The sequence below is a fragment of the Pseudorasbora parva genome, chromosome 1 (assembly GCF_024679245.1).
Source record: "Pseudorasbora parva isolate DD20220531a chromosome 1, ASM2467924v1, whole genome shotgun sequence".
In the NCBI taxonomy this organism is placed as follows: domain Eukaryota; kingdom Metazoa; phylum Chordata; class Actinopteri; order Cypriniformes; family Gobionidae; genus Pseudorasbora; species Pseudorasbora parva.
The window spans coordinates 18,474,207-18,500,597 of NC_090172.1; the positions used below are offsets into that span (position 1 = coordinate 18,474,207).

The 26,391-nt window shown below is 44.0% G+C and overlaps 1 protein-coding gene across 1 annotated transcript in view; it reads right to left on the bottom strand.

The window, feature by feature from the left end:
- The window catches only part of LOC137058526 (collagen alpha-1(XXV) chain), an 800,473-nt gene that overhangs the window by 133,117 nt on the left and 640,965 nt on the right, over nt 1-26,391 (bottom strand). The window contains exons 16-19 of the mRNA XM_067431845.1: nt 12,811-12,855; nt 11,888-11,950; nt 794-862; nt 75-119 (exon numbers count right to left, since the gene is read on the bottom strand). Of these exons, the coding sequence (XP_067287946.1) occupies nt 75-119; nt 794-862; nt 11,888-11,950; nt 12,811-12,855 (222 nt within the window). The remainder of the gene's footprint in view (nt 1-74; nt 120-793; nt 863-11,887; nt 11,951-12,810; nt 12,856-26,391) is intronic.

A 26,391-nucleotide genomic window follows, 5' to 3' on the forward strand; every position in this document is an offset into this window, starting at 1 on the left:
CTTTTTTAAGATTTTAGCTTTCAATTTGAATTTTTACTTCTTAATGCATTACTTACAAAGTAACTGAGACTGACCTTTGAACCTTTCAGGCCTGGTGCTCCTGGTTCCCCCTGCTCTCCCTTCAATTATTTGAAGATTTTAAGTAAAACAATTTATAATTTAACAAGACATTTGAAAGCAACCTGACAAAATATATATGGATCTGAATGTGGTCAGATTAATCATTGTTCATGTTATTGGAAGTACAATAATGTGATGAAATACTGGTGCTAAAAGAGAAAAAAAGTATTTTTCATTTTTGAAGCCCCCCTTCATAATTACACAGGTAGTAATGTGGTTTAAACCACATTACATTTCCAGCCTTATTTTTTTTTTAGGTACTAATAAAAGTACTAATAAGAGACTGTTTATTTAAATTCTGGAAAGGCAGATTGCCTGTCAAGTCAATGAATGGCTTTTATCTGATATGGGGTGGGAATTCATGTTTCATATGTGTCTTTTTGTTTATACTGAAGCAAGCATGCACGCATGCACAAAGCACAAGAATTTACCAACAGCATAAACTCAGTTAATTCCTGTACTGTTGTTTGTGGAAAGATCACAGGCAGAAAGTTAACCCTTGTCTAAATCTCATTCAAAATGTTCATAAGCACACTGTGGATGATAAAAAAGTGTATCTCTAAGGCAGTCTGGATTTTTTTCCCCTTTTTTTCCCTGGAAATTTCTTTACACAAATGGCTTTTCACCTTATTAGATAACCATTTCAATAGTAGCTATTTACTGCACATCTTACCTTGTATCCTGCTGGACCTGTCTCACCACGTTCACCCTTGCCAGATGGTCCAGGTTCTCCCCGCTCTCCCTACAACAAGATTTTTGTGAGTTTTTTGTTTAGTTTTTTTTTGTGTGTGTTCAGATATTCTTTATCACAACCTATCCTATTATAAAAAAAGAGTCCAAGATGCTCAAACTGACCTCTCAGTCTGATTAAGCTGGTCTGCTCTGCTGGTTTAAGAGATGACCAGCTAAACACCAGATTGCAAGGTGGATGCTTTTGTATCTTAATTATACAGAAGTAGAATTTGTACATGCTGGTTCTATTATATATTTTTTGAGGTTTATTCTTATTAAAATATAAGTACCAGAAATTGTCTCGGGTTATGCATATAACCCATGTTCCCTGAGAGGGAACGAGACACTGCGTCATCGTAGATGACACATCGGGGAACGCCCTCAGCGTGACGCTGCTGAAGTTCATTTAAAAAAGCCCAATCCTGATTGGTGTTGCGTCATGACGTAACGAGTGACGGCATACCTGGAGGTATAAAGGGACCGGCACAAGCATACACAGCTTACTGCTATGAAGCAGGGTGCTCTGTCGATAGACGGGGCTACGAGACGCAGTGTCTCATTCCCTCTCAGGGAACATGGGTTATATGCATAACCCGAGACGTTCCCTTTATCGAGGGAACTCGCACTGCATCATCGTAGATGACACATCGGGGAACGAGTACCCACTAGTCCTCGCCTATTTCGAGCCCCTTGCTATGGACCGAAGTGCATACTCAGGAGGCGAGCACCCGGGCACTTGGCGTCGCCGGGAGGTGCAGATTGTAATGTCTAATGAAAGTATGCGGAGTGGCCCACCCAGCCGCTTCGCAGATTTCTTGCAAATAAGCTCCCGAAAGGAGGGCTACTGAAGAGGCCATGCCTATGGTAGAGTGGGCCCTCACGGCTATCGGTGAAGGCAAGCTGCGCACCTGATAAATCATGGCTATTGCCTGGACAATCCAGTTACTAATAGTCTGTTTTGCCGCAGGCAGCCCTTTCTTGGGTGGACCAAAGCACACTAACAACTGGTCTGACTTCCTCCACTGGGCAGACCTCTCCAGATAAATCCTCAATGCCCGGACCGGGCAGAGGAGGTGAAGCCTGCCCTCATCTGCCGGATGGAATGCCTGGTGAACCACCGACCATACCGTATTAGATGGCACCTCGGGTACGTAACCCGGGGTCGGACACAAGATGGCCTTCACTCCGCCTGGGGCAAACTCCAAACAATTTGGTGTGACTGCCAATGCCTGGAGGTCCCCCACTTTCCTCAGAGAAGTGATGGCGAGGAGAAAGGCCACCTTAAGCGTGAGGTTCTTGGCCTCAGCCAACTCCAGCGGCTCGAAGGGGGCCTCAACCAACCCTTCAAGAACCACTGCCAAATTCCATGTTGGAATCCTTGAATGAGCCACAGGCCTCATCCTCCGCGCTCCTCAGAGGAACCGTTCAACCAAATGGTGCCTCCCCAGAGGTCCTTCACCTAATGGTGCGTGGAAAGCCCCTATCGCTGCCACATACACCTTAAGTGTGGATCCGATCTTGGAGAAACTCCAGTACTGAAGCCACAGCGCAGTTAACTGGGTCTACCTCACAGTCTCTACACCAAGTGGAAAATACCCTCCACTTCAGGTTGTACAGCCTCCTGGTGGAAGGAGCCCTGGAGCTGAGTAGGGTCTCAACGACACCTGCCAACAAACCCTCCTCTATGAGCTCTGCCCCCTCAGGGGCCAGACCCATAGGTTCCATAACTCCGGCTGGGGGTGGTATATCGTGCCCCCTGCCTGAGTCAGCAGATCCCTCCTCAGAGGAATCTGCCATGGAAGGCCGTCTAGCAGGTCTATGATGTCGGAGAACCATACTCTGGATGGCTACCGGGGTGCTACCAAAAGCAGGCGAATGCCTTCCCGGCGGACCCGCTCCAGAACTCCCGGGAGCAGAGCGATCGGGGGAAATGCGTACAGACGCAGCCTCGGCCACGTCTGTGACATGGCATCCAGGCCCAATGGAGCCGGATGCCTGAGGGAGAACCACAGTGGGCAGTGGGACGTCTCTCGAGACGCAAACAGATCCACTTCCACCTGGCCAAACCTCTCGCATATGGTCTTCACCACCTCTGGATGGAGACGCCACTCCCCGGGCCTCAGCCCCTGCCTCGACAGGATGTCTGCTCCCTGATTCTGGTCCCCAAGGATATAAACTGCCCTGAGTGACGACAGTTTCCCCTGGGACCACAGGAAGACCTGATGCGCCAGTCTGTACAGAAGACGCGATCTCAGACCCCCCTGATGATTTAGATACGATACCACAGCAGTGTTGTCGGATCGTATCAGGACATAGTGGCCACGGAGGTCCGGAAGAAAACTCCTCAGAGCTTTCCAGACCGCCAGCATTTCTAGGCAATTGATATGCCAAGAAGCATGCTAAGCTGCCCACTGACCTCTCGCCCCACGGCCTTCCATCACCGCACCCCAACCAGTAAGGGATGCATCTCTTGAAACGGTTTTCCGGCAACACGGTGCTCCCAATACCAGTCCTAGGGACAGAAACCAAGGTTTCTTCCATACGATGAGGGAACGAAGGCATCTGCTCGTTACCCTGATCATACGGAAAGGATTCCCCTTCGAGGAAAACCCCTTGGTTTTCAGCCACCATTGTAGAGGTCTCATGTGGAGCAGGCCGAGCAGAATTATAATGGATGCTGCTGCCATAAGACCCAGCAGTCTCTGGAACTGCTTGACAGTGATGCTGTGGCCCAGCCTTATTCTGGAGACTTCCGCCCGTATAGTCTCGATACGTGCGGGTGACATGTGTGCCCGCATCGTTACCGAGTCCCATACTACCCCCAGGAACATAATCCTCTAGGAGGGCGTCAACGCGCTTTTCTTCGCATTGAGTCTCAGCCCCAAGCACCTCATATGTGCTAGAACAGCATCTTGATGCTGAACCGCCATATCGTACGACCTGGCCATGATCAACCAGTCGTCGATATAATTTAGTACACGGATCCCCTGGAGTCTTAGCGGAGCCAGGGCTGCATCCATGCACTTTGTGAAGGTGCGAGGTGAAAGAGCTAGGCCAAAGAGAAGAACCCGATATTGGTACGCTTCGCCCCCGAAAGCGAACCTCAGGAACTTCCTGTGACTGGGAAGAATGGATATATGGAAGTATGCGTCCTTTAGATCTATTGTGACGAACCAGTTTTCGAACTGGATCTGACTCACGATGACGGGAATAGTTAGCATCCTGAACCTGTATCTCCTCAGAGATCGATTCAGATGTCTGAGATCTAAAATCGGACGCAACCCCCCCATCCTTCTTGGGGACTATGAAGTACCGGCTGTAGAACCCGAACTCTCTCTCTGGCGGGGGGATCCTTTCTATCGCCCCTTTTACCAGCAGAGAGTGTACTTCCTGCCCCATTACCCCCACCTGCTCGGGACCGACCACCGTCCAGACTACCCCCCCAAATTTCGGGGGAGGGACTCTGAACTGTAGTCTGTAGCCCCGTTCTACAGTACGCAGGGCCCACACAGAGATATTCGGAAGGCATGACCATGCGCCGAGATACTCTGATAAGGGAACCAGCCTCTCGAGGCTGGCCTGGGGTATCAACCGAACCTCCCCTCCGACCCCCTGAAGCGGATACCCGGCAGGGACTAGTCGAGGTAGATTTTCGGTGTGCGAACGCATTCGCTGCTTCGCCGCAGATTTTGTATGAGACGGCCGAAGTAGCGCATGAACGCGGGGGAACGATGTGGCCCGGAGCCCTTTTGATTGACAGGTAGGACCGCTTGGAAGCCTTCTTTGCCTGAATGACCTCCCTCAGGTCGGTCTTCGACTTAGAAGACTTCCCGCGAGAGCGTTGCTTCTCGCGCCCCTCCTGAGGGAGCCTGGCAAAAGAAGCTGCGCTTTCGCAGGAAGTCTTCTAAGCCTTCTAAGTCTTCTCTGCTTTTGCACCTCACGGTGCGAGGAGCCCAGTGCTGGCTGAGACTGCCCACTCGAGGCAGCCTTGCTGGAGTAGCCCCAGCGGTGAGGGAGAAACTGGCTGAGGGCGGCCGCCTGCTTTTTCACCTCCTGAAACCTCTCGACGATGGTGCTCACAGCGCCGCCGAAAAGGCCAGAAGGGGAAACCGGGGAATGAAGGAGAAAGTGATCTCTCTCCCTGATCCATGACAGGTTGAGCCAGAGATGTCTCTCCGCACACAACAAACCCGCCATGGAGCGGCAGATAGCACGGGCCGCCTCCTTAGTGACGCGGAGAGACAAATCTATGGCTTTCCTCAGCTCAGTCACATCCTCCGGAGAGGGACCCTCGCCCTCATCGAGCTCGTTCAGCAAGTCCGCTTGGTAGGCCTGCAGAACCGCGAGAGTGTGCAGGCACCCACCAGTGCGACCAGCCGCACTATATGCCCTTCCCACCAGCTTTGATGTCTCTCGGCATGGTTTCGAGGGCAATGCCGGGGCCTTTAATGAAGCCGCTGTCTCGGGTGAGAGGTGGCCCGCAACTGCCTCTTCAACCCTCGGCAGCGCTACATATCCCTTCTCAGACGCCCCAAGTACATTGGCAAAATCAAGCACAGGGGCTTAGTCAAGCGTGCTGAGAAGGGTTTTTCCCATGCCCTGCACAACTCATTGTGCAGGTCAGGAAAAAAAGGCAGACCCCGGCGTGGAGGCTGAACCCGGCGCTTGAAGAAGCGTTCATCCAGCTTATTGGGTGGCTGGATGTCCACTTCTTCCTGCGGCCAATCTAAACTAAGTTTGGCCACAGCGCGAGTCAGGACCTCCACGAGCTCCTCCATAGCCTGCGAGTGGGGTGGCGACTGCCCCACTGCACCTGCTTCGATGCTTATCGTCAACAACTCCTCAGAATCGGACAGCCTGAGCACCGGATCCCCCGCCTCGTGGGAAGTAGCTGCAGTGCGGGCTTCCACACGTGGCGGCAGGATCTCTGAATCGTCGGAGGAGGAGGAAGATGCCTCATCAGTCCCTAATCCTGCTGACAGATCAATTTGCAAGCCCCCCGATCTGCGGCGCCGCGCTGCCTCAGCAACCGCGGGCCCAGAACCGCGAGGCACGCGAGGCTGCCCGGCCTCGTCAAAGACCGCCAGCCACGAGCGCAGCACCCTCAGTAGCTTATTAGCTTATCGCACTCACCGCAGGCCGCCCCCTCGAGAGCGGCCCGGGCGTGCTGCACGCCGAGGCACTGCACACAGAGCTGGTGTGTGTCCGTGCCCGAAATGAATCAAGGACATGGAGGCACACACCATCAGAACTGCTCGCTCGCCATTTCAGAGTCAAATCTAATAATATTAAAGCCCTACGGGACAAACAACACCAAATAGACAGGCAAGAACACAGAGCGCGACCGCTGAAAGCAGGAAGCTGTTTATGCTTGTGCCGGCGTCCCTTTATACCTCCGGGTATGCCGTCACTCGTTACGTCATGACGCAACAACAATCAGGATTGGGCTTTTTTAAATGAACTTCAGCAGTGTCACGCCGAGGGCGTTCCCCGATGTGTCATCCATGATGACGCAGTGCAAGTTCCCTCGATAAAGGGAAACATGTCAGCTTTGAATATTGTCTTGGACAAAGCAGGGAAAATGAGTATTCTTTACTCTTTCCTTCGTGTCTATTGAGTTCTTCGAAATGTCCTGTAGAGGGCAGTATGACAGCACATGCTCTATCTTGACAGGCACTGACTAGACTCTCTTCATAGATGCCTCACTTCACATAAATCACAACTTTAATCAAATACTAACTTAATATGTATATTAGTTTAATAATCTAACTGATCAGAAAAAAGAAAAGAGAAATAAAACTTATACAAATAGTTACAATTAAAGGTGCCCTAGAATGATTTGAAACAATATGTTAAATTGTTCTCTGATATCTACATAGAGGGTATGTGGTTTATTTAGGGCAAATATTGTCCAGATACAGTTTTACAGGTCCATTTACAACCCTATAAATTGTCCCTAGGATGTAATGCTCTGTTTTGCCTTATTTGGAAGGGTTATGAATATTAATGTTGAGCTCTGCTCTGATTGGCTTATTTCAGCAACTCACAACAGTTCAGTAAAGCGGCTCGGGAGTCCTGACCATCCTGAAAGAACACAGACCGACTGAATGACACTTTCAGCAGAACATCTCAAATGGAGATTGATAAAATGCAGCTTACTTGTTTATTGGTGTTTTCAGATCATCCGCAGACGAGAAAGAGTTCGCGTTTGTGTGGTTGCCAGATTTCAGTAAATAAATCCCCCAAAAAGAGCTTTTCTGTGAAAAGAAACCCGTATCCTATCAAGAAGGGTCTGACTGCAGAGCAACAGAGCCACAGTTTACCCCAACTACAGTTTTACCACAGCAGTTCTGACCGCGCATGCGCACTGCGTCGTTAGGTCTTCGAGATGCATGTTACGGCACTGGAAGGGAATACAACTACAATTTAATTTATTTATTTATTGTAATTGCACTTGTTTGATTGTATAGTTATTAGTTAGTGATCAACTGGTAAAATAATGAAATGTTTCAAATGTAAATTGTAAATGTAATAAATAAATGTAAATTAAAATCGTTTCTTGGTTATCTCCAACAAACTTATAATATGCTTACACTTTAAGCCTGTTTAAAAGTATGTTTTATTTGTGTTCAAGATTTTTTGCATTTACCCCAGGCAGAATTAATCAACTTGAGGAATAAGTTATCTTGACTTTAGACTAATGATTTAATAATTATATAAACCTTTGAAATGTCTATATTCGAAAGGTCGTATTTAAAAAAAAAAAAAAAAAATTTATACCAGGCATTGAAAATACATGGTGTTTATTATACCTGGGCCGGGTTTCCCAATAACTATGTATCTTAGCTATAAAGAGCGCGTTCTACGAGCAAAGTTACGATCACTCGCAGCAATTCCACGTGCTTTCCCCAAAAATGTACTTAACATGAACGCGCAAGAACGCGGTCTAAGTGCTACTTAAAGCTACACTGTGTGATATTTTCCCCCATCTAGTGGTGAAAAGGTATATGACCATCCAGTGAATAATAGTTTCTGTTCCTCTCAATTTCGATTTTGTTTCAACTCCTACGGTGGCCGATTTAGTCATGGCTTCCAGTTCGACCTCTTCGGTGAGTGTTGCTTCAAGTGATGAGGTTACTTTTGAAAACTATTATAATTTGCAGTTTTTTAATTTGCCAAATGATCTATGATCAAATTAATCTATGTAAAATGAATAATAGTTTTACGTTTTCGTTATTTTTTACCATTTCATTGCTAACATCAGCTATCAGGTTCCCAGACGAATGTAACTTTAGTAAAGTAACTTTTATCAGTGCTATCGTTATTCTGTATATTGTACTACATCACTAGCGTAAGGCAAACAAATTATAATGCAATTAAAATATCAATCTCATGTTATCCGTCATAGAACAAGGATTTATGTTATAAGGTAAACAATACTTTTTCATCATTGACACGAGGAAAACTATCCAAGACGTCGTTCTAGTGTTATGCACAGCACACCATGATATAATTAGCCAAGCAACAATAAAACTTCCAATATACACAAATGTTCCGGGAATATTGCGGGTCCGACGTGCAGTGTGAAAGGCGCTTAAGAGTGATCCTCCATCATCATATAGCAGCCTCAAGCAATCCTTCTCTTCACATTTGACACAGTGCCATCGAGTGTAAAAACGCGAAAAGCGAAGCTTGAATTTACGGGTATGTCCCTCTTTGGCAAATGTACTTTCAAGATGGAGGAGCAACATGGCTACTGCCATCCGAACCCTCACCCGTATGTATTTTCAATGGTATATTATAAAATTACGAGAATACATTATTACTTGAAAGAAGTAAATATACATTCAATATACATGTATTCATACTCTTGTGTAATTGACGCCCCATCCTAAATAAATCTGTCTCTTCCGTGATACCCTGAAAATTTTGAATAATCCGATCTAATATGATTTCCGACCTGTAAGGTTGCCAGAATAATAATCTTACACGGTGTGTTAATAGGCCAGAGGAGAACTGGCACCCCGACTGAGTCTGGTTTCTCCCAAGGTTTATTTTTCTCCATCATGCCCCGATGGAGTTTTGGTTCCTTGCCACTGTCGCCTTTGGCTTGGCTTGCTCAGTTGGGGACACTAAAAATATGATTAAAGTTATTCAACTTATTATACAAATAAAATATATGAATTAGGTCTTATTTAATTCTATAAACTATAATACTGATCTGCCAACATTGTCGCTATATGATAAATTAAAATAAGCTGATAACATCACTGTTTTCTCCAGTACGGCTGTACAGCCAAATCTAATTTTGTCGCAATATTACCCTGTTTGACACTGTGAAGCTGCTTTGACACAATCGTGATTGTAAAAGCGCTATATAAATAAAGTTGATTGATTGATTGATTGATTGACATTAATGAGCACATATATTTTTGAAAGAACTAAGTGATTTTAGCTAAGAATAAACTAAAAAAGTTACACAGTGTAGCTTTAAAAGTCCCTGTCCATTTGCGAAGTGCTGAAATATAACCTTATATGGAATCGATTCCTCTGACCGGTTCACCTAATAATTATAAGCAACTTTTATATATATTATAAGCAAATAAGCATCTACCTACAGGCTGAGTCAATGACAAAATGGCTAAAAAAAAAGAAAGAAAAAAAAGATACCTATCAAAAAGACAAAATCAATATCCTTCTAGAGGAGGTGGAGCGGGAAAATATATTATTTTCAACAGATTTAAAGGGCATCATACAAACAAAGAGAAACAAAACATCTGGGAGGACATTGCTACCAAATTAAAAGTTATAAGTTAAATTAATAGTTAAAAGATCGGGTAAAGCGGTCTGCAATAAATGGCAGAATTTTGCAAGCCTGACAAAAGGAAGAGGGCACTGCAGAGGACTGTCCAATACATGGCTGGTCTTCGTGCACGTCAGCAAGTCATATAAGTTTATTTCTATTTTTTGCAGTTTTTGAAGTATGTTTTCTACATTACTTATTTTATTCTTTTTTCTTTTTTCTGTCATTTAATTCAGATGTGTATTTTTATTTTTTTGTTTGTTACCTGCCCTCATAAAACAATAACAACAAAAAATATATATAGTATTATCACAATGCACTTGAATAAAGTTACAGGTGTAATCTGCCGATTGTCCTGTAGGTGACCTCATAACTCTCTCTTCTTACGATACACTTAGAGCTTTACGATTACTCCAGAGCACTCGTAGATCTACGATCATTTTCAAGTGCTTCTTAAGTTACAATGCTTTTGGGAAACAGACCTTAATATTAGCATCACTCATACGATCGTTTTTACGATCAACTTAGGCTTACGATGCTTTTGGGAAACGCAGCCCAGGCTGTTTGTTTTTTTGGGGAAAAAACGTAATAGAAATATTTAAGTGTTTATGACAGATTTTTTTTATATCAGTAAAGGAGCCTGAAGGCCTCTGAGCGACAGCTGATGCAAAAAAATAACAGCAGGAACAAAAATAATCAATAGATAGTTTTAGGATAGAATTAAGATTTAAAAATCAAACGTATCCGCATTCCGTGAAACCGCTGTAGTGAAACTGCGCATGTGCGGGCAAAACCGCGGCTGGGGTGAAACTGCGGTTCTGCAGCTCTGCAGACAGATATTATTGATCATATCCTTTTACCTAAACACGTCCAATCTGGCAACCATATGCACGCGAGCTCTCTCTCTCGCGTGCGAATGATCTGAAAACACCAATAAACAAGTAAGCTGCATTTTATCAATCTCCATTTGAGATGTTCTGCTTAGTGTCATTCAGCCTACATTTTAGACTTGTTTTTTTTTCACCAACGATATTGCTTGTTTATATAACGATAGTCACAATGTAGGCTACGCAGTGACTGTGATGTAGCCTAATCTGAAATACAAATAGGCAAAAATATCACAGGAAACACTATACTTCAGTTCTCAAAAAAAAAAAAAAAAAAAAAAAAAAAAAATATATATATATATATATATATATATATATATATATATATATATATATATATAAACTTATATTTTTACAAAATGAATAGACTTGTCAAATGACTATCGTTTTAAATTATACGGTGGAAAAGGTGATGTTTGCTTGAAGGATCGAGTGAACGATCTGTAAGCAAAGTATCTACGGTTGTATTTTGTAATATGAAATAATATTACCCTTTGTCATGAGACACACTATTTAGTTTTGTATGGTACTTGGAGTTTCCTATTGTTACTGTAAGCATCTTGCATTATCTATTCTAGACAGTGCTGTCTCTCTAAGAAACTTTCAATTTAATCAGAAATTGTTTAAACAGTCAATAAGTGGATAAATCGCTACTTACTACTTGCAGAAATACAGTTGCCACTTTCTTCAGTTAAAGACGCTGAGTGAAGCTTGCTTGAAATGGGCCGAACAAACTAACGATCTTGAATTAAATTGTTGTGGTATCCGATTATAATAAACATCAACCATGACTGTTGACATTTTTTATCTGTGGGAAGGGTAGAAAAGTACACTCGTCTCCTGAACAGCCTGGAAAATGAAGTGTGTCCATGCGAGCAGCTTGTTTACCTGATGATATGCTCTGTCATTTCTGTCTAACAATGAACATGTTTGGACAGATGCAAATGTTGTGGGTGTGCATATAAATGAACCCCAACGCTTGCATCACGGTTTGGGTTTATGTTGAGAAGCACTTTTTTTCGTGGTGTTTTGGATTCACAAGATTTACATAAGAAGTAGGAAGCAATGGTGTTTGAGACTCACAGTATGTGATGTCCATGTACTGAACTCTCATTATTTCACTATGGCAAGGTTAATTCAATTTTTTTTATTCTAGGGCACCTTTAAAGTATTCTATCAATAAACAATTGTGGAATAGTGATTTCATACAGAACAAACTTTTGTAGTCATTTGCTAACTTTATAGTCCTTAGCAGAGCTATTACGGATATATCTGAATGAAATATCAAACCATGACCATAACATTAAACTGGGATATATCACATCTGGTGGTGTTACAAACCCACCTTAGTTCCTGGCAGGCCTGGAAGCCCAGGCTCACCTTGAGGTCCAAAATAACCAGGTTCACCCTGCATACAGAAGCCACACATGGAATTGTCTTTCAATCATAGGACTCCAGTAAAGTATTCACAACTAAACTTACACTGTAAATAAAAAAAAAAACTTGAGCACTGTAGACAAAAAACCTTGAACAACAATATATAATACCACATTAGCCCAATGTTAGCATCCAGAGCCTTCAGCCTCTAAGTAAAACCAGGGTTACATAAAATGGGAAGGATTTTTACAAGGCCAATAGGTTGCAGGCGTACAAAAGAATACAGGTAAACAAACCACCACAGCAACAAGCATTAGCTCATGCTTGTTTAAACGTTCTTTGCATTGCAAACTATGGAACTATGAAATCCATCGCTCCAGTGATTTTCTGTTTGGAACATATACATATGGAATCAACTTTTAATTTTCAGTTCAGAAGGCAAAAAGAAAGCTTCATTGCAAAACACTAAGTGGTTAAATTACTTTCATTAACTCTGGTGAAGTGTGTACTGAATGATGACACACCATTTTTTTGTGTGTGAAAATAAATGCTTTAATTGAATCATAAAACTAGAATTGAAATAAATCAGAGATCATTTATGTTAAATCTTACTCCAAGACAAGAGTCTACATGAATACAAGGCTAAACATTAATGATTTATTCCATAATCAATAAATCCTGATCATGTGCATAAGCCAATGTAAAACACATTCCATTCAAAAACAATAAGTAATTGAAGCCATACAGGTTAAGGTGAAAGATATATGGACACAATTCAGTAGCACTTCAACAACTGTTACGGAGTCTATAGACATAACATTGGCTGACAAACTGCTGGATATGGGGGATGGATAGGGCCAGGGGTTTTAGGTATGAAAACACAACATTTACCTTAATCCCCGGGAGTCCAGGCAATCCTGGAAGTCCTGGCTCACCCTACATAAAAAAAGTACAACAAATTACTTCCAAACCAAGCCACCACAAGTGGTTGTGAGCCTGGAAACCCAGCCCAACTACAATGGATTTCATCTTAGGCCAAAATATCAAAAGACCGGCCCTAGTTTACATACTACTGTAAAGTGAAAATCATCAAGATTGTGCAGTTAAAGCAAAGACATTGGCTATATAATAGTGTTGCAGTTGGATGTATTCAGATGTTTCAAATAAATGTTGTTGCTATGCACAATCCATACTGAGCCCTGCGTCTACAATTATATTTGTTTCCTGCTTATCTCTTATGCTAAAATCGAATATTGATCCCATTAGACCAGTGGTTTTCAAACGCGAGACTTAAAAAATGGGTCGCCAGGACAATTAAGAAAAATGGAGTTAGCTTTCATTAAAAAATGTAAAAATATATAGGCCTATATAAAAGAAATATATACATGAAATATATATTGACTTAAATAATTAACAGATTAACAAAAAAAAAGGAAAAGAAATGTGTGACCGTTGCTGCTGACTGGTTCATTATCGTGAGGCGCGACACTCCTCCAAACAAGTTCACGGAACGGAAACCCAGAAGACAGAAAGCAAATCTTGTTTTCTTTAGGCTATTTTATAGCACAATGTAAGTAAACACTTTTGCTATTTTAAATAATGTCCTTCTCTTATGTATGACTATTACAGATTTTATTTGTTTCCTCTGCTCTTTTGCACTGGCGCCTCGATCACGCGCACACAACATGCAAACTGTGATGGCATTGCAAACTTGACATCGCAGCCAGTTCATTATCAAAATAAAATAGCCAACCTAATATATAAAAAGTTACACAAATCAGTAGAAGTTGTAGCCAGTAGTAGCCAACAGGCCAACAGTAGTAGCCAATAGTTTGTAGCCAACAAGCCAGTAGTAGCCAACACTTCGTGCCATTCAGCGTGAGCACTGCTCCTGAGGTGTTTTCAAGTAGAGACTCACTCGCAACATGCATGTTTTGTCCCGCTCCTCAGTTTTTTTTCTGCGTGGTTTGGTGTGGCAGAATATGCGCAAAGTGCGCTCGTAATTCCAAAAAAGCTCTCATCTCAGTTCAACGCGATCTCACAAAGCTCTGTTATCAATAAAAATGACTGCACAATGAATCTTTTTTTTTTTATAATGTCTAAACTTTCTTTGTTATAATCAAAGGATTTGTCAGCATACAGAATTCAGCACTGCACAAAAACTCTTGAGTGGTGAGGGGATTTTTCTCTTAAATGCATCTGTTTGGCCATTGCGTTCTAGAAATAAACATTTGTTGTATCGGCTTTGTTTAACCAATATATTGGTTACATTGCACAATGCAGCAAACACGTGTTATACTCTGCCTCCAACTGTAATTTGTTTTTATTTTATTTTATAACATTTTATTTGCTTCTAGATGTTTTCTTTTTAGATTTTTTTATTTTGCTGTGGTCATGCAAATAGTTTTATTCTCCCGAAATCCACACACACACGAGTAGCTACCACCTGCACTCAGCCATCAAATCTAGTCCCGCGCCGCACTCTATATGCGTTGGGTTCCACGAGTCCCACGGGAGTGCAATTCTCAAACACATTTTTGCGCATGTGAAGAGGATGATTTTTTCCCATCAATATTGGGACGCGAGTTAAGAAGCCAAAGCCTATAATAAATAATGGTTTACCATCTAAATTTATCACCAATATGGAAACATTTGGACTCGAATGAGGGAGTGAGGCTGCGTGAGTCTAACGCTGGTTACTTCCAGTTCCTCATTAAATTATTTCGTTTTGACTTTATATAGTTATAGCCTTCTATTCTGAATACCGTTAAATTTGAAGGATTTGTTGTGGAGTGAGGGGAACTAAAATAACCTATGTTTGTAGGACAATATTTTGCTTTATTTAGCCTACTGGTATTATTATGAATTCAATCAAATGTGACTTATACGTGACTTACCTGTTTTTCTCTCTCTTTCAAAAGTCTTGTTGGTTAACAGTTAACCAGTTAATTAGCGTCCCATATGTAGCGACTCAGGCGAATCAAACACACAATCGCCAGTTACATTTAACAAATATGTTTTGAATGCTTTGTGCTTGGTGACAGACCTTCCCCCAACACAACAGAGAAAGACTCTTCGTTACCCTGGAAACCATCTGATAAGATGTTTTATGGCCCAAAAGAATTTGGCCACAGAAAAGTGTCTTAGACACAAAGACTTTAAAACACGAGGCTTTTAAAACACACGCGTTTTGCCTCAAATTATAGACGACCATCTATAAATGAACATGCACCCCAGGACATTGTATGTAAACACATAACTGTCTTGTAAAATGTTTCTTCTGTATGGTATTTTGCATTTTTTTTATCTTTGTCTTAACAAATTACTAGTTCAGATAACCTCATATATGTCATGTCTCCTATCAAATTAATGCTCACTTCACGACTTACACTTCCATGTATATCACTTATTCAGAAAATGCAGTGTGTGTTTGTTGCATTAATTAGAGTATGAATGGTCAGAGACCCACTGAGTCGAGCTTTGAAACAAAGAGCCATAAAATCTTCTGAGGAATTTCCCGCCTGGAAATCCCAACAATCTCATTGGTTAAGTCTAACCCTGGAGGGCAGGACTACCCCCCAGACCTTAAAAGGGAGATGCTCGGATGCCCTCACACTCTTACTCTCTTCTGAAAATCTCTTCCGAAATGCTCTTGTCTTCTCTCCCTGGCTGAACAACACGTCCCCCCCCCCAAGCAGGGAGGGGCTCCACATACAGAGCCATGTGCTGTGTGGGACCAGAAACCGAGGCCCACAGGCCCCAGCTCTTCCTCTCTTCCCCTCTTCCCTGGCTCTCCTCGCTTCCCTACTGAGTCATCAACTTACTAGCCCCAAGGGCATTCTTCAGGAGGAGAACACGAAGCACCGCTAGAGAAAAAGCTGCTTCCCTCCTGACCTCGGAAAGAACCACCGGACACGCAGGAACACACGCACACACGCGAGAAGCCAAAATGAAACCAAAACGAAAGCAAATATTCTTATTTTTCCAAATTCAAACTGCAGTAAAGAGGGTGTGTTGTTTTCCCGTTGGGACAAGTTAACTCCGTGAAGGTTGTATTTGATGAACTGAAGGAAAGCTGCTTCTTACCCCTAATTCTTTGTCCAACACTCTCTTTGTCTCTCTCTCTCTCTTTTATCTCTCTCTAATTTCAGTCTATTCATTATTCTCTTTTATGTATTCTTTCGTTAATATCTATATTTCTACTCTCTTGATGCATATTTAGTGTTTACTTTTTTGTGTGAATCTTAGTGTTATTTTTAGTCTGTGTTTATTAAACCTCCAAAAGACATTTAATGAGTTGAGTCTGTTGTTCTCCCACATACACAAAGTCAATGAAACTTACGATCTAACGTTACCTAACTGCTTATGCTACTATGTTAGTAAAGTAAACTGTATGACCATTTGAAATATTGAACTTGTCCTGATCAGTAAAGTTAATGTTTCTTATGTGCTCGTAAAGCAGTAATCCCTTATTGAGAATTGATTTGAAAAGTCTATAACTAATTTGCAGGACAAACTTAGTAGGATAATTTCAAGCAATTCCGTAAAGGGTTACTTGTATTTAATTAAACAATTTTCCCTATCGGAAAATTTTAATACGTAATGAACGACTAGCAAATTATATTCATAAATTCATGAATATTGAATATTAAATCCCTTTTGAGTTAATTATTCCCCGAGACATTAAACTCATGAGTCATTGTCGTTACACATAGATATGCCTAGCTATCAAATTAGTGCATAATCAACTTTCCGTTGCGAACGCATCAAGGATCAAAAGCAGTTGTGTGGAAAAGTGCTGAGCTGAATATTTGTGCCATCTAGTGGTTTAAGGGAGAATACAGTCAAATGGCCCATTGTATACAAGTATTGTTATGCTTGGCTTGACTTATTTGAATGTAAATGGTTGTAGGCCTACATTTGGGTCGCGACTAGCCTGACAAGCCAGACCCACATCAAGATGTTTGGTCTGGAAACTCACCATAGACAGGGCTCAATCCGAGGGGCGGGATAAACGGTTGTCTTTCAAACTCCCTCTGCCCACGATAGGATAGCGCTACACCAACCAGAGCAACGAAGGTGAAGCAGAGCTCGCTGACTGATTAAACATTCGCCGTATCCGGTCGGCTAAACTACGAACACATCTTCCCTTTTTAAGAATGACTTCAGTGCCGCTCTTTGTTCTTTTCTCAGAGAAAAGCTTAACTCCAAGTCTTCCAGAGTCGCGGTCAGAGCTGATTCGAAAGACCGCCGCCGCTCGCCAGTTTCTGTGTTTACTAGAAGTACGCAAACTCAACTCGGCTGTCGTCATTATGGCCCCGCCCGCCGACTCTATACACGATGTGATTGGGCCGTCCAGATTTTGAGGAACACAGCTCAGAATGGTATTGAGAGTTCCTAGACGACACTTGCGGGCAAATTAAATTTGCTGCCGCTAGGGTGCGTCTAGATTTCTAGGCTAGGTCGAGACAACAACAAAAAAAAGAAAAAGAAAAGAGGGTCGTTTTAAAAAAAGTTTGAAAACCACTGCATTAGACCATACTATATATTATTAGGGCTGTTGAATTAACTTGTTAATTGAATGAATTACTTATGTGTAAAAATAACATGAATGAAATTATTTAACACAACAGAACAACCAATACCTATCTAGGTCATCTTGAATTTGATACAGTTGAGTGGTGACAAACAATATGCAAACGGTGTTGCATAGCAGTCACGCATTTATGTTTCTGCTTCTGAGCCGAGTACTACATGCCTTTCTAAGCGTTGTATCTCTTCAAGATGAGTGTCTCTCAGAGTGTTGGTGCTACGGCGCATTCCAGCGAGTCCCGCATTTCTGTTGATCTCTGCAGTGGTCTGTATAGGTCTGTGTGTTCTCCCTGGGCGTCTCAGCACTCTGCTTGAGTAAATCTCCTCTCTAAGTGAGCTGCACGCAGTGCGTCTTTTTAAAGAGTTTTCGCCCGTGCTCCGTTCCTGGGTGCGGTCGATATGTTAGTCCGCTTGACAGGCATAAGCGTTGTTTGGCGTGCTTGGGCCTCACGCATGCCGAGCGCGCGTTCATGGATGTGTCAGGTTCTCACTGCTGGAACATGACCATCACAGTGCTGCGATCAAGACTCAATGATCTCTGCAGCGAGAGTCCCGTCTACCACACCCCAAACTACTGTCTCCTCGTGAGGCAGTACTTTGGATGGTGGTCAGGGTGATCTGAGGGTGGTCGCCAGCAGTACAGTCGGTCCGTCTCGTCTTTGTTTGTTTATTGGTTGTTTGTTGTGAACATTGTAATTATTTTTGGTATAAACCATCATTTTATAAACCATAGTTGCGTGTGGGAGCTGGCTTTAATAATCGGGTCGATACTGTTTGTTATTAGCGTGGCAAGTGAACCGGCCAGCAACGCGGAGGCACATGTGCGCTACAGCAGAGACTTTCTCTTGGAGCTGAGTGCCTACACGGGCTATTGGAATCATACCGATATAAACATACCCACGGAGATGAAAATAACTGTTAATGACAAGGAACACAAGAGAAAACAAGTGAAGAGGGGAGGAATCCGTCAAAGACTCAGAAAGAGGAAAACAAAAGTGCCACTTCCAACTATCATTCTCTCTAACGTGGAATCGCTAAAAAGAAAAGCAGATGAGTTGCGAGCATACACTCGTTACCTGTATGAATACAGGGAAGCCTGTATCTTGGCCTTCTCTGAAAATTCGCTTAATGATACTGTGCCAGACTCTGAAGTTTGTCCTGAAGGATTTAGTTTAGTACGTTTGGATTGATGCAGCATGGCTACAGGCAAGGAACATGAATTGGGGCGTGTGCATCATGATAAACGACAGATGGTGCAAAACAGCTGTGGTAAGAAAAAAAAATTGCACTAAGGATATTGAACTTTTGTCAGTTTCTATGCACCCCTCGTATCTTCCCCGTGAATTCCCACAAATATTTGTGACTGTTGTCTAGACCCAAAAGCAGACATAAACAATGCAGCAGACATTATTTTCAATATCACCCAAGAGTTGGATAAAATCTCACCAGATGCGCCCAAGTTTATAATGGGGGACTTTAATAACTGTAACCTCAAAAAATCTGTTTACCTATTCACAGTATGTCACTTGTCCTACACGAAAAAATGAAATCATTGATTTATGCTACGATTTATCCCCAAGGCATACTCATCCAGTGCCAGGGCTCCCTTGGGTGGCTCAGATCACAACACTATCCTTTTAAGACCCACTTATAAACAGGTTTTGAAAAGGGTTAAGCCTGTGGAAAAGCAGATTCAGGTGTGGGATGAGGACAGTATAGAGAAGTTGAAAGGATGCCTGGAGTGTACATCCTGGACTATTTTCGAGAACTCTTCAGCTGACTTGCATGAACAGAGAGAAGCTATCTCGGGCTATATAGACTTTTGTGTGAGTGAGGTCATTCCAACTAAGATCATCAAGGTGTACCCAAATAATAAACCGTGGGTGACGAAAGAACTAAAGGACATATTAAATGAGAAAAAAGAGTTTTCACTTCAGGAAGCTTACAGAACAGAAAAGATATGCAAAGGAAGGTTAACAAGGAAATCTACTAGGCCGGGTGTCGGTACAAGGACAAGATGCAGAGTACCCTGGCTGCGGGAAATTCAAAGGCTGCATGGACTGGTATAAAGTTGGTGGCCAACGCTCCCTTTAAGACAGGGAAAAAAATGTATTTTATAGATGACGCATCATCCCTTCTGAGCAGAACCAGAAAATATGACCATATCACACCAGTCCTCAGGTCTTTACACTGGCTTCCAGTTACATCTAGGATCGATTTTAAAGTTCTACTACTTGTTTATAAATCACTCAATGACCTAGGACCTCAATACATCGCAGATATGCTGATTAAATACAAACCCAACCGATCACTCAGATCAGCAGGATCAAGTCAGTTACAAATACCAAGAGTTCACTTAAAGCAAGGAGAGTCTGCCTTTAGCTATTATGCCAGCCGTAGTTGGAACCGTCTTCCTGAACAGATCAGATGTGCTCCAACAGTAGCCACATTCAAATCCAGACTCAAAACACATCTGTTTAGCTGTGCATTTACTGAATGAGCACTGTGCCACTGTACGTCCGACTGATTGCACCTTATCTATGCATCATTTTTTAAATAATTTTTTATAACTGTTTTAGTTTACCTGTTCTTTTCTTTGGTTATCATCATTTTATTATTTTTTAATTCTCTTTACATTGTATTCTTTTTCTTATGCATTTTTTAGCCCTATTTTAATTCCTTTCTATGTAAAGCACTTTGAATTGCCATTGTGTATGAAATGTGCTATATAAATAAACTTGCCTTGCCTTGCCTTGCCTTGCCTTGTTTTGGCCAACAACTTAAATGAACATTTTACCCGCTTTGAAATAAATGGAAATGAAAATATCTCTGCCAGGCAACAGATTGTGATGGACGATTATGGGATGGAGAGCACTTGATTATCAAAAAGGAGATGGTCCAGCGTGTGTTTGAGAGGACTAACGTACGGAAAAGCCCAGGACTGGATAACATTGGAGGCGGAGTGTTGAAGTACTGTGCTGTCCAATTAAGTGAAATTTTATGTTCCCTCTTCCAACGTTCAATAGACACCCAGGTGGTTTCATTACTTTGGAAAACAGCAATTGTGTATCCTCTTCCAAAAGTCTCCCATCCATCCTCATCCAAGGATGCTCTTAAATTATCTGTATACACACCTGGAGGGTTGTAAAACATATGCTCGTATTTTATTTGTAGACTTTTCATCAGCATTCAATAAAATCCACCCACAAATTTTAGCAAACAGACTGACAGACAATTTCCAAATAAAGTCCACACTAATTAAATCGATCTTGGACTTCCTGAGTGGCCGGCCACAAAGAGTAAGGGTTGGAAACACATTATCTGGGGTCCGCTTCAGTTCAATTGGGACACCACAGGGTTATGTCTTGTCACCACTATTATATATATTGTACACTGACTGTTGTCGTAGTAGTTACCCTGGACATTATATAATTAAATTTGCAGATGATACTGCTGTGATTAGTTTATTGGAGCAAGATGAATCTAAACACGGTCCAGTGTTGCATGAATTTGTTGACTGGTGTAAAACCTCCAATTTGTATTTGAATACGTCCAAGACTAAAGAGTTGGTCTTTGATTTTAGACATGGGGCTCCCTCACCTACTCCAACACTGATTAAAGGAGAGAAGATAGAGATGGTGACGGAGTATAAATATCTCGGTCTTATTATTGACCATAAATTAACCTGGGATCAGTGTGCGGATGCCGTTTTTATAAAGGGCCAACAACGTTTATATTTTCTTAGGAAACTTAATTATTTTAATGTTGATAACAAAATGTTGTCTCTTTTTTAGTCTTTTATTGAAAGTATTCTCATTTGTTGTACTGTATGCTGGTATGGACATTCAAAAATCACCCATAGGAACAAATTGGGGAAGATTGTTAAAGCCTGTGGAAAAATTATTGGTAGATCTGTACCAACTTTATCTGATGAGATTGGCACAGAAGGCAGACAAGGTTTGCATGGATACAACCCATCCACTTTCAGTGGAGTTCAAGCCTCTCCCTTCTGGTCATAGATATAGATATCTATGCGATTGAGTTCGCACAATCTCCTCCCCGCTTCCGGGGAGTCCGCTATACGATGGTGGGTGGCAATGCCCCTGTCCTACGTGCAGAGATCGACACCCTACTGTCAAAGGGTGCCATTGAGATCGTCCCTCCGGCTGAGATGAAGTCCGGTTTCTACATCCCTTACTTTATTGTACCCTAGACAGGCAGTGGGTTACGATCAATTCTGGACCTGCGCATCTTGAACCGAACCCTACACAGGCTTCCCTTCAAGATGTTTACTGTCAAACGCATTATCGAATGCGTTCGTCCACGCGATTGTTTTGCAGCAATCGACCTGAAGGACGCGTACTTTCATGTCTCCATAATTCCTGGACACAGACCGTTTCTTCAGTTTGCCTTCGAGGGGAGAGCATACCAATACGCCGTTCTCCCATTCGGCTGGCCCTGTCTCCTCGCATCTTTACGAAGGTCATTGAGGCAGCCCTAGTGCCACTCAGGCAACTCGGGGTTTGCATCCTGAACTATATCTACAACTCGCTGATCCTCAGCCACTCGCGACAGCAGGTTTGTGAACACTGTGACTTAGTTCTCCACCATCTTGCCCGTCTGGGCCTTCAGGTTAACTGGGAAAAGAGCAAACTTTGCCCAGTGAATAGGATCTCTTTTCACAGTATGGAGATCGACATGGTCGCAATGTCCGCGCAGCTTACGAGCGAGCCTACTCAGTCTCTGCCGACCTTACTTCGCCAGGTCGATCACAGGAATGTGGTCGCACTGAAATTATTTCAGAGGCTCCTGGAGCATATAGCAGCCGCAGTAAAGCCGCTCGGGTTGCTTCGCCGCCTTGGCACTGGCTTCGCGACCAAGTCAGGAGGTGGGCATGGCAATGCGGCACGTTCCGGGTCCAAGTGACCTCAGCCTGCCGCCAAACCTTCACCCCGTGGAAGAACCTCCAGTTTCTACAGGTGGGAATTCACTTCGAACAAGTTTCCAGGCATGTTGTGGTATCCACGGATGCCTCTACCACAGGCTGGGGTGTCATGTGCAATGGTCATGCCACCACTGGGGCCTGGAAAGAGCCCCAGCGTGTGTGGCATATCAATTGCCTCGAGTTGCTGCCCGTACGTCTTGCCCTGCACCGCTTACAAGCCCTGCTCAAGGACAGGCACGTACTGGTCCATTCAGACAATACGTTGACAGTAGCGTACATCAACCGCCAAGGTGGTTCACAAGACAGGCCTACGCTTTGAAGTGGAACCTATTCGTCACTGGTGTGCTTCTCGAGGAGAAGATCCCACCAAACGCCCAATCGGGTCCGTGCTCTCCTTCCTCCAGCAAGGTTAGGAGAGAGGGCTGTCTCCCTCCACCCTCAAGGTCATCGTGGCGGCAATAGCTGCGCACCATGACCTGCTGGACTCTAAAACGCTGGGACAGCACGACCTGATCCTCAGGGGGGCGAGAAGGTTAAATCCACCATGCCCCTTACAGGTACCCTCTTGGGACCTCGCAGTGGTCCTAACTGCCCTGCGGACGGCTCCCTTCGAGCCACTGCAGGCGGTGGAGCTTAAGTTCCTGTCTATGAAGACAACGCTCCTCGTTGCTCTGGCTTCGATCAAGACGGTAGGCATTTTCGGTTGAGGAAGCATGCCTGGAATTTGGGCCGGCTAACTCTCATTTTATTCTGAGATCCCGGTCTGTGTGCCCAAGGTTCCTTCCCCTCCTGTCAGGGGCCAGTAGTGAACCTGCAAGCGTTGCCCTTGGAGGAGGCAGACCCAGCCTTGGCATTGCTCTTTACAGTACGCGCCCTTTGCACTTACGTAGACAGGACGGGGTGCTTCAGGACCTCAGACCAGCTCTTTGTCTGTTACGGAGGGAAGCAGAAAGCGAAGGCTCTCTACAAGCAGAGGCTGTCCCACTGCATAGTGGATGCCATTGTCCTGGGGTAGAAAAACTTTTCCACCTGCGGCTGGATACTCCAGGTTCTTCCGTATGCAGCCCATATGTGGGTCATGCGTGTAATTACTCCCTACAGGTAGGGACTCTGATTGCATTTCTCCAAGTGGGATATGTCTCCCAGTGTACCTTGGTAGCTGAGCCGGTCCCTCGTCATGTTAAACTCCGAGGCAGGGTGCACAGGTCAGCCCAGGATGCTGGAAGACCGCCGCTGTGGCGTGATTAGACTGGGACCCCAATTTCGTCAGCACTGACGTAACTCGTAGTGTACTGACTGAAAGGGAACATCTGGATTACATATGTAACCCTCGTTCCCTGAAGGAAGGGAACGGAGACGTTACGTCCCCATGCCAATTTCGCTGTACCACTGGTATGGCCAGGGCGATCGGCCTCTGCTTCTCAGCAGGTAACATAAATGCGTGACTGCTATGCAACGCCGTTTATACCCACGCAGTGGGGCGGGTTGCATTAGGCAAATTCCGCAGACCCATGACATTTTCGAGTGAGCCGTGTGGTGACCCATGAGCCGAGTGGTGAATGGATTGTCCTGAAATCACTCTCTACACGCGTGTGTTAACATAATGAGTCAAGCTCTTTGGGTGGATCTCTCTTCGTTTGGTGTTGGAATGACAGCATTGCAGCATGATCAAAATCTCTCTTTTCTTTCTATTTTGTTTTATTGAGCACAAACAAAAGACTGTTCTCACAGCTGGTTCGGTGCGCTGTTTATAGCGCTAAAAAGCCGTTTTTACGGCTGGTAAGAGACCGCCTTCTATGAGAAAGAGCGCGCACACGACAGGCTGCACAAATTTCCTGACCTTTCCTGAAAGAGCTTGCGTCTTTATAAAGATGACAATCTACCTATGTGTTTCTGGTTGCGGTTGTTCCCTCTCCTCACTGACGGCCACGAGCACTGTTTCACATGTCTGGGCAGCATGCTGAGACTGCGTTCGTGGGTGGTTCATGTTTTTTAATGAAAACATGACCACGTCGGCACACCGGTTGGGACAAATCGACTGTATTGATAAATACAAATCGACTCTTCTTTTTCCGGGAAGCTTGAGTTCCCTTTGTTGTTGGCCAGCTGCGGCTCATGTTGAAAAGCACAGCCGCGGGTCTGCTCGACACCGTGGAGATCAGCGAAAGATGCCGCCGGGGGAAACCCAGACGGTCCTTTCGCTTCTCTGCGTGTCGTGTGCCGTCGAGCGGCTAAGCTGCAGTGTGCGTTGTCACAGCAACCCAGCGCTCACTCGCCGCTCTATGTGCGCTGTCAGGAATTCAGGCCGGGTGACGCCCATGAGATACTGAGACCCCGGCCTGGCTACATGCCCAAGGTTCCCACCACTCCCTTCAGGGATCAGGTGGTGAACCTGCAAGAGCTGCCCCTAGAGGAGGCAGACCCAGTTCTAGCTTTTGCTCTGTCCCCTCCGGTCTGTGGACCTACGTAGACAGGACTCAAAGCTTCACAACCTCAGATCAGCTCTTGTCTGTCACGGAGGCCAGCAGAAGGGAAAGGCTGTCTCCAAGCAGAGGATGGCCCACTGGATAGTGAATGCCATCACCTTGGCTTACCAAACACAAGGTGTGCCCTGTCTGCTCAGGGTGCAAGCAACCTCTACTACAAAAGAAGTGTTCCTGGGCCATTGCACATGGCACCTCGCTGTCAGACATCTGTAGAGCTGTGGGCTGGGCGAAACAACACGTTCACTAGGTTCTATAGCCGACGTGTGAAGTCGGTCTCCTCCTGTGTTCTCACCTCAAACGGGTAGAAGCACTAAGAGGTCCCGGCTTGCTGCACCTCGGCTCTTACATTCTTCAGAGATGAACTCTGTGACTCCTCCACCGACCTCGGTGCCGGGCGTGGCGGAGGGTCCGGCATCAGGCCTCTTGCCGCTGAATCCTTGAGAACCGGTATTTGGCTTGGGCCATGTGAGCGACCCTGAAGGGGTTCGCACATATTTGTCCACAGTCGCTCCTCCCAGAAGCCTGTCTTTCCCTTGGGAGAGCCCTCTCTTATTAGGGATGGAGCCTCCTCACGGCGATGGGCTAAGGCTCAGCTCTGTCTCCACATAACTCCTCTCGGTATAATGTGGTTCCTCAGCAAAAGACTAATTTGATGCAAGCACCTGTGCCTCATTTATACCCGCGCTGCATGGCATGAGCAGCTGGTGCAATCATTGCATGCCAATGTGCATTGGCTCGTTTAGTTACACTCGAAGTAGATTGGATCTCGCTAGCGAGATTCCTATTCGTCGGTACTCCAACGTGGCATCTCCATTCCCTCACTCAGGGAATGAGGGTTACATATTTAACCAAGACGTTACCCATTGCAAATGGGGTTTGGATTACTTTATCAATGCAAAGCAATTTTCTTGTAATATGATTAGTAAATGTAGGAATATGTATATTCCAGCAGTGAGTCGACACAACAAAGCATTCCAAAGACCCCCTCTCCGAAACCTGAACCAATCGTAAAACTAATCAAGGATGCCCATGTTGTAAAGGTTCCTCTAAGAGAGGGCTTTTATTTTGACATCGCATTGCCTTTTCAGAACGCGCACTCGAGTGAGAGAGCCTGCTGTTGCCTGCTGAAACTTTTGTCTGTTACCTGATTGCTGAAAGGACATTTTCTTCCTGTTTAGTTGTTCTTTGATACAGCAGTTCCCACAAGGTGTTAGTAATTGACCTACAAGTAAGCCTGTTTGTCTTCTTTTAGTGGTTATTGAGATCTGTATTGAGTTATTTATAGCTGCGTCATTCTGCGTCATTCATGCCCCCAGCACGTTTCTATTAGTTTAGCTTAAAGATGTTTTTCCATATGTGATTATTTCTTCTTTATTGAGATGTATATAACTGCCTTTGTTCTCTATGATACCTTTGGGACGCGATGACATTCTGATGTGCTGCGATATA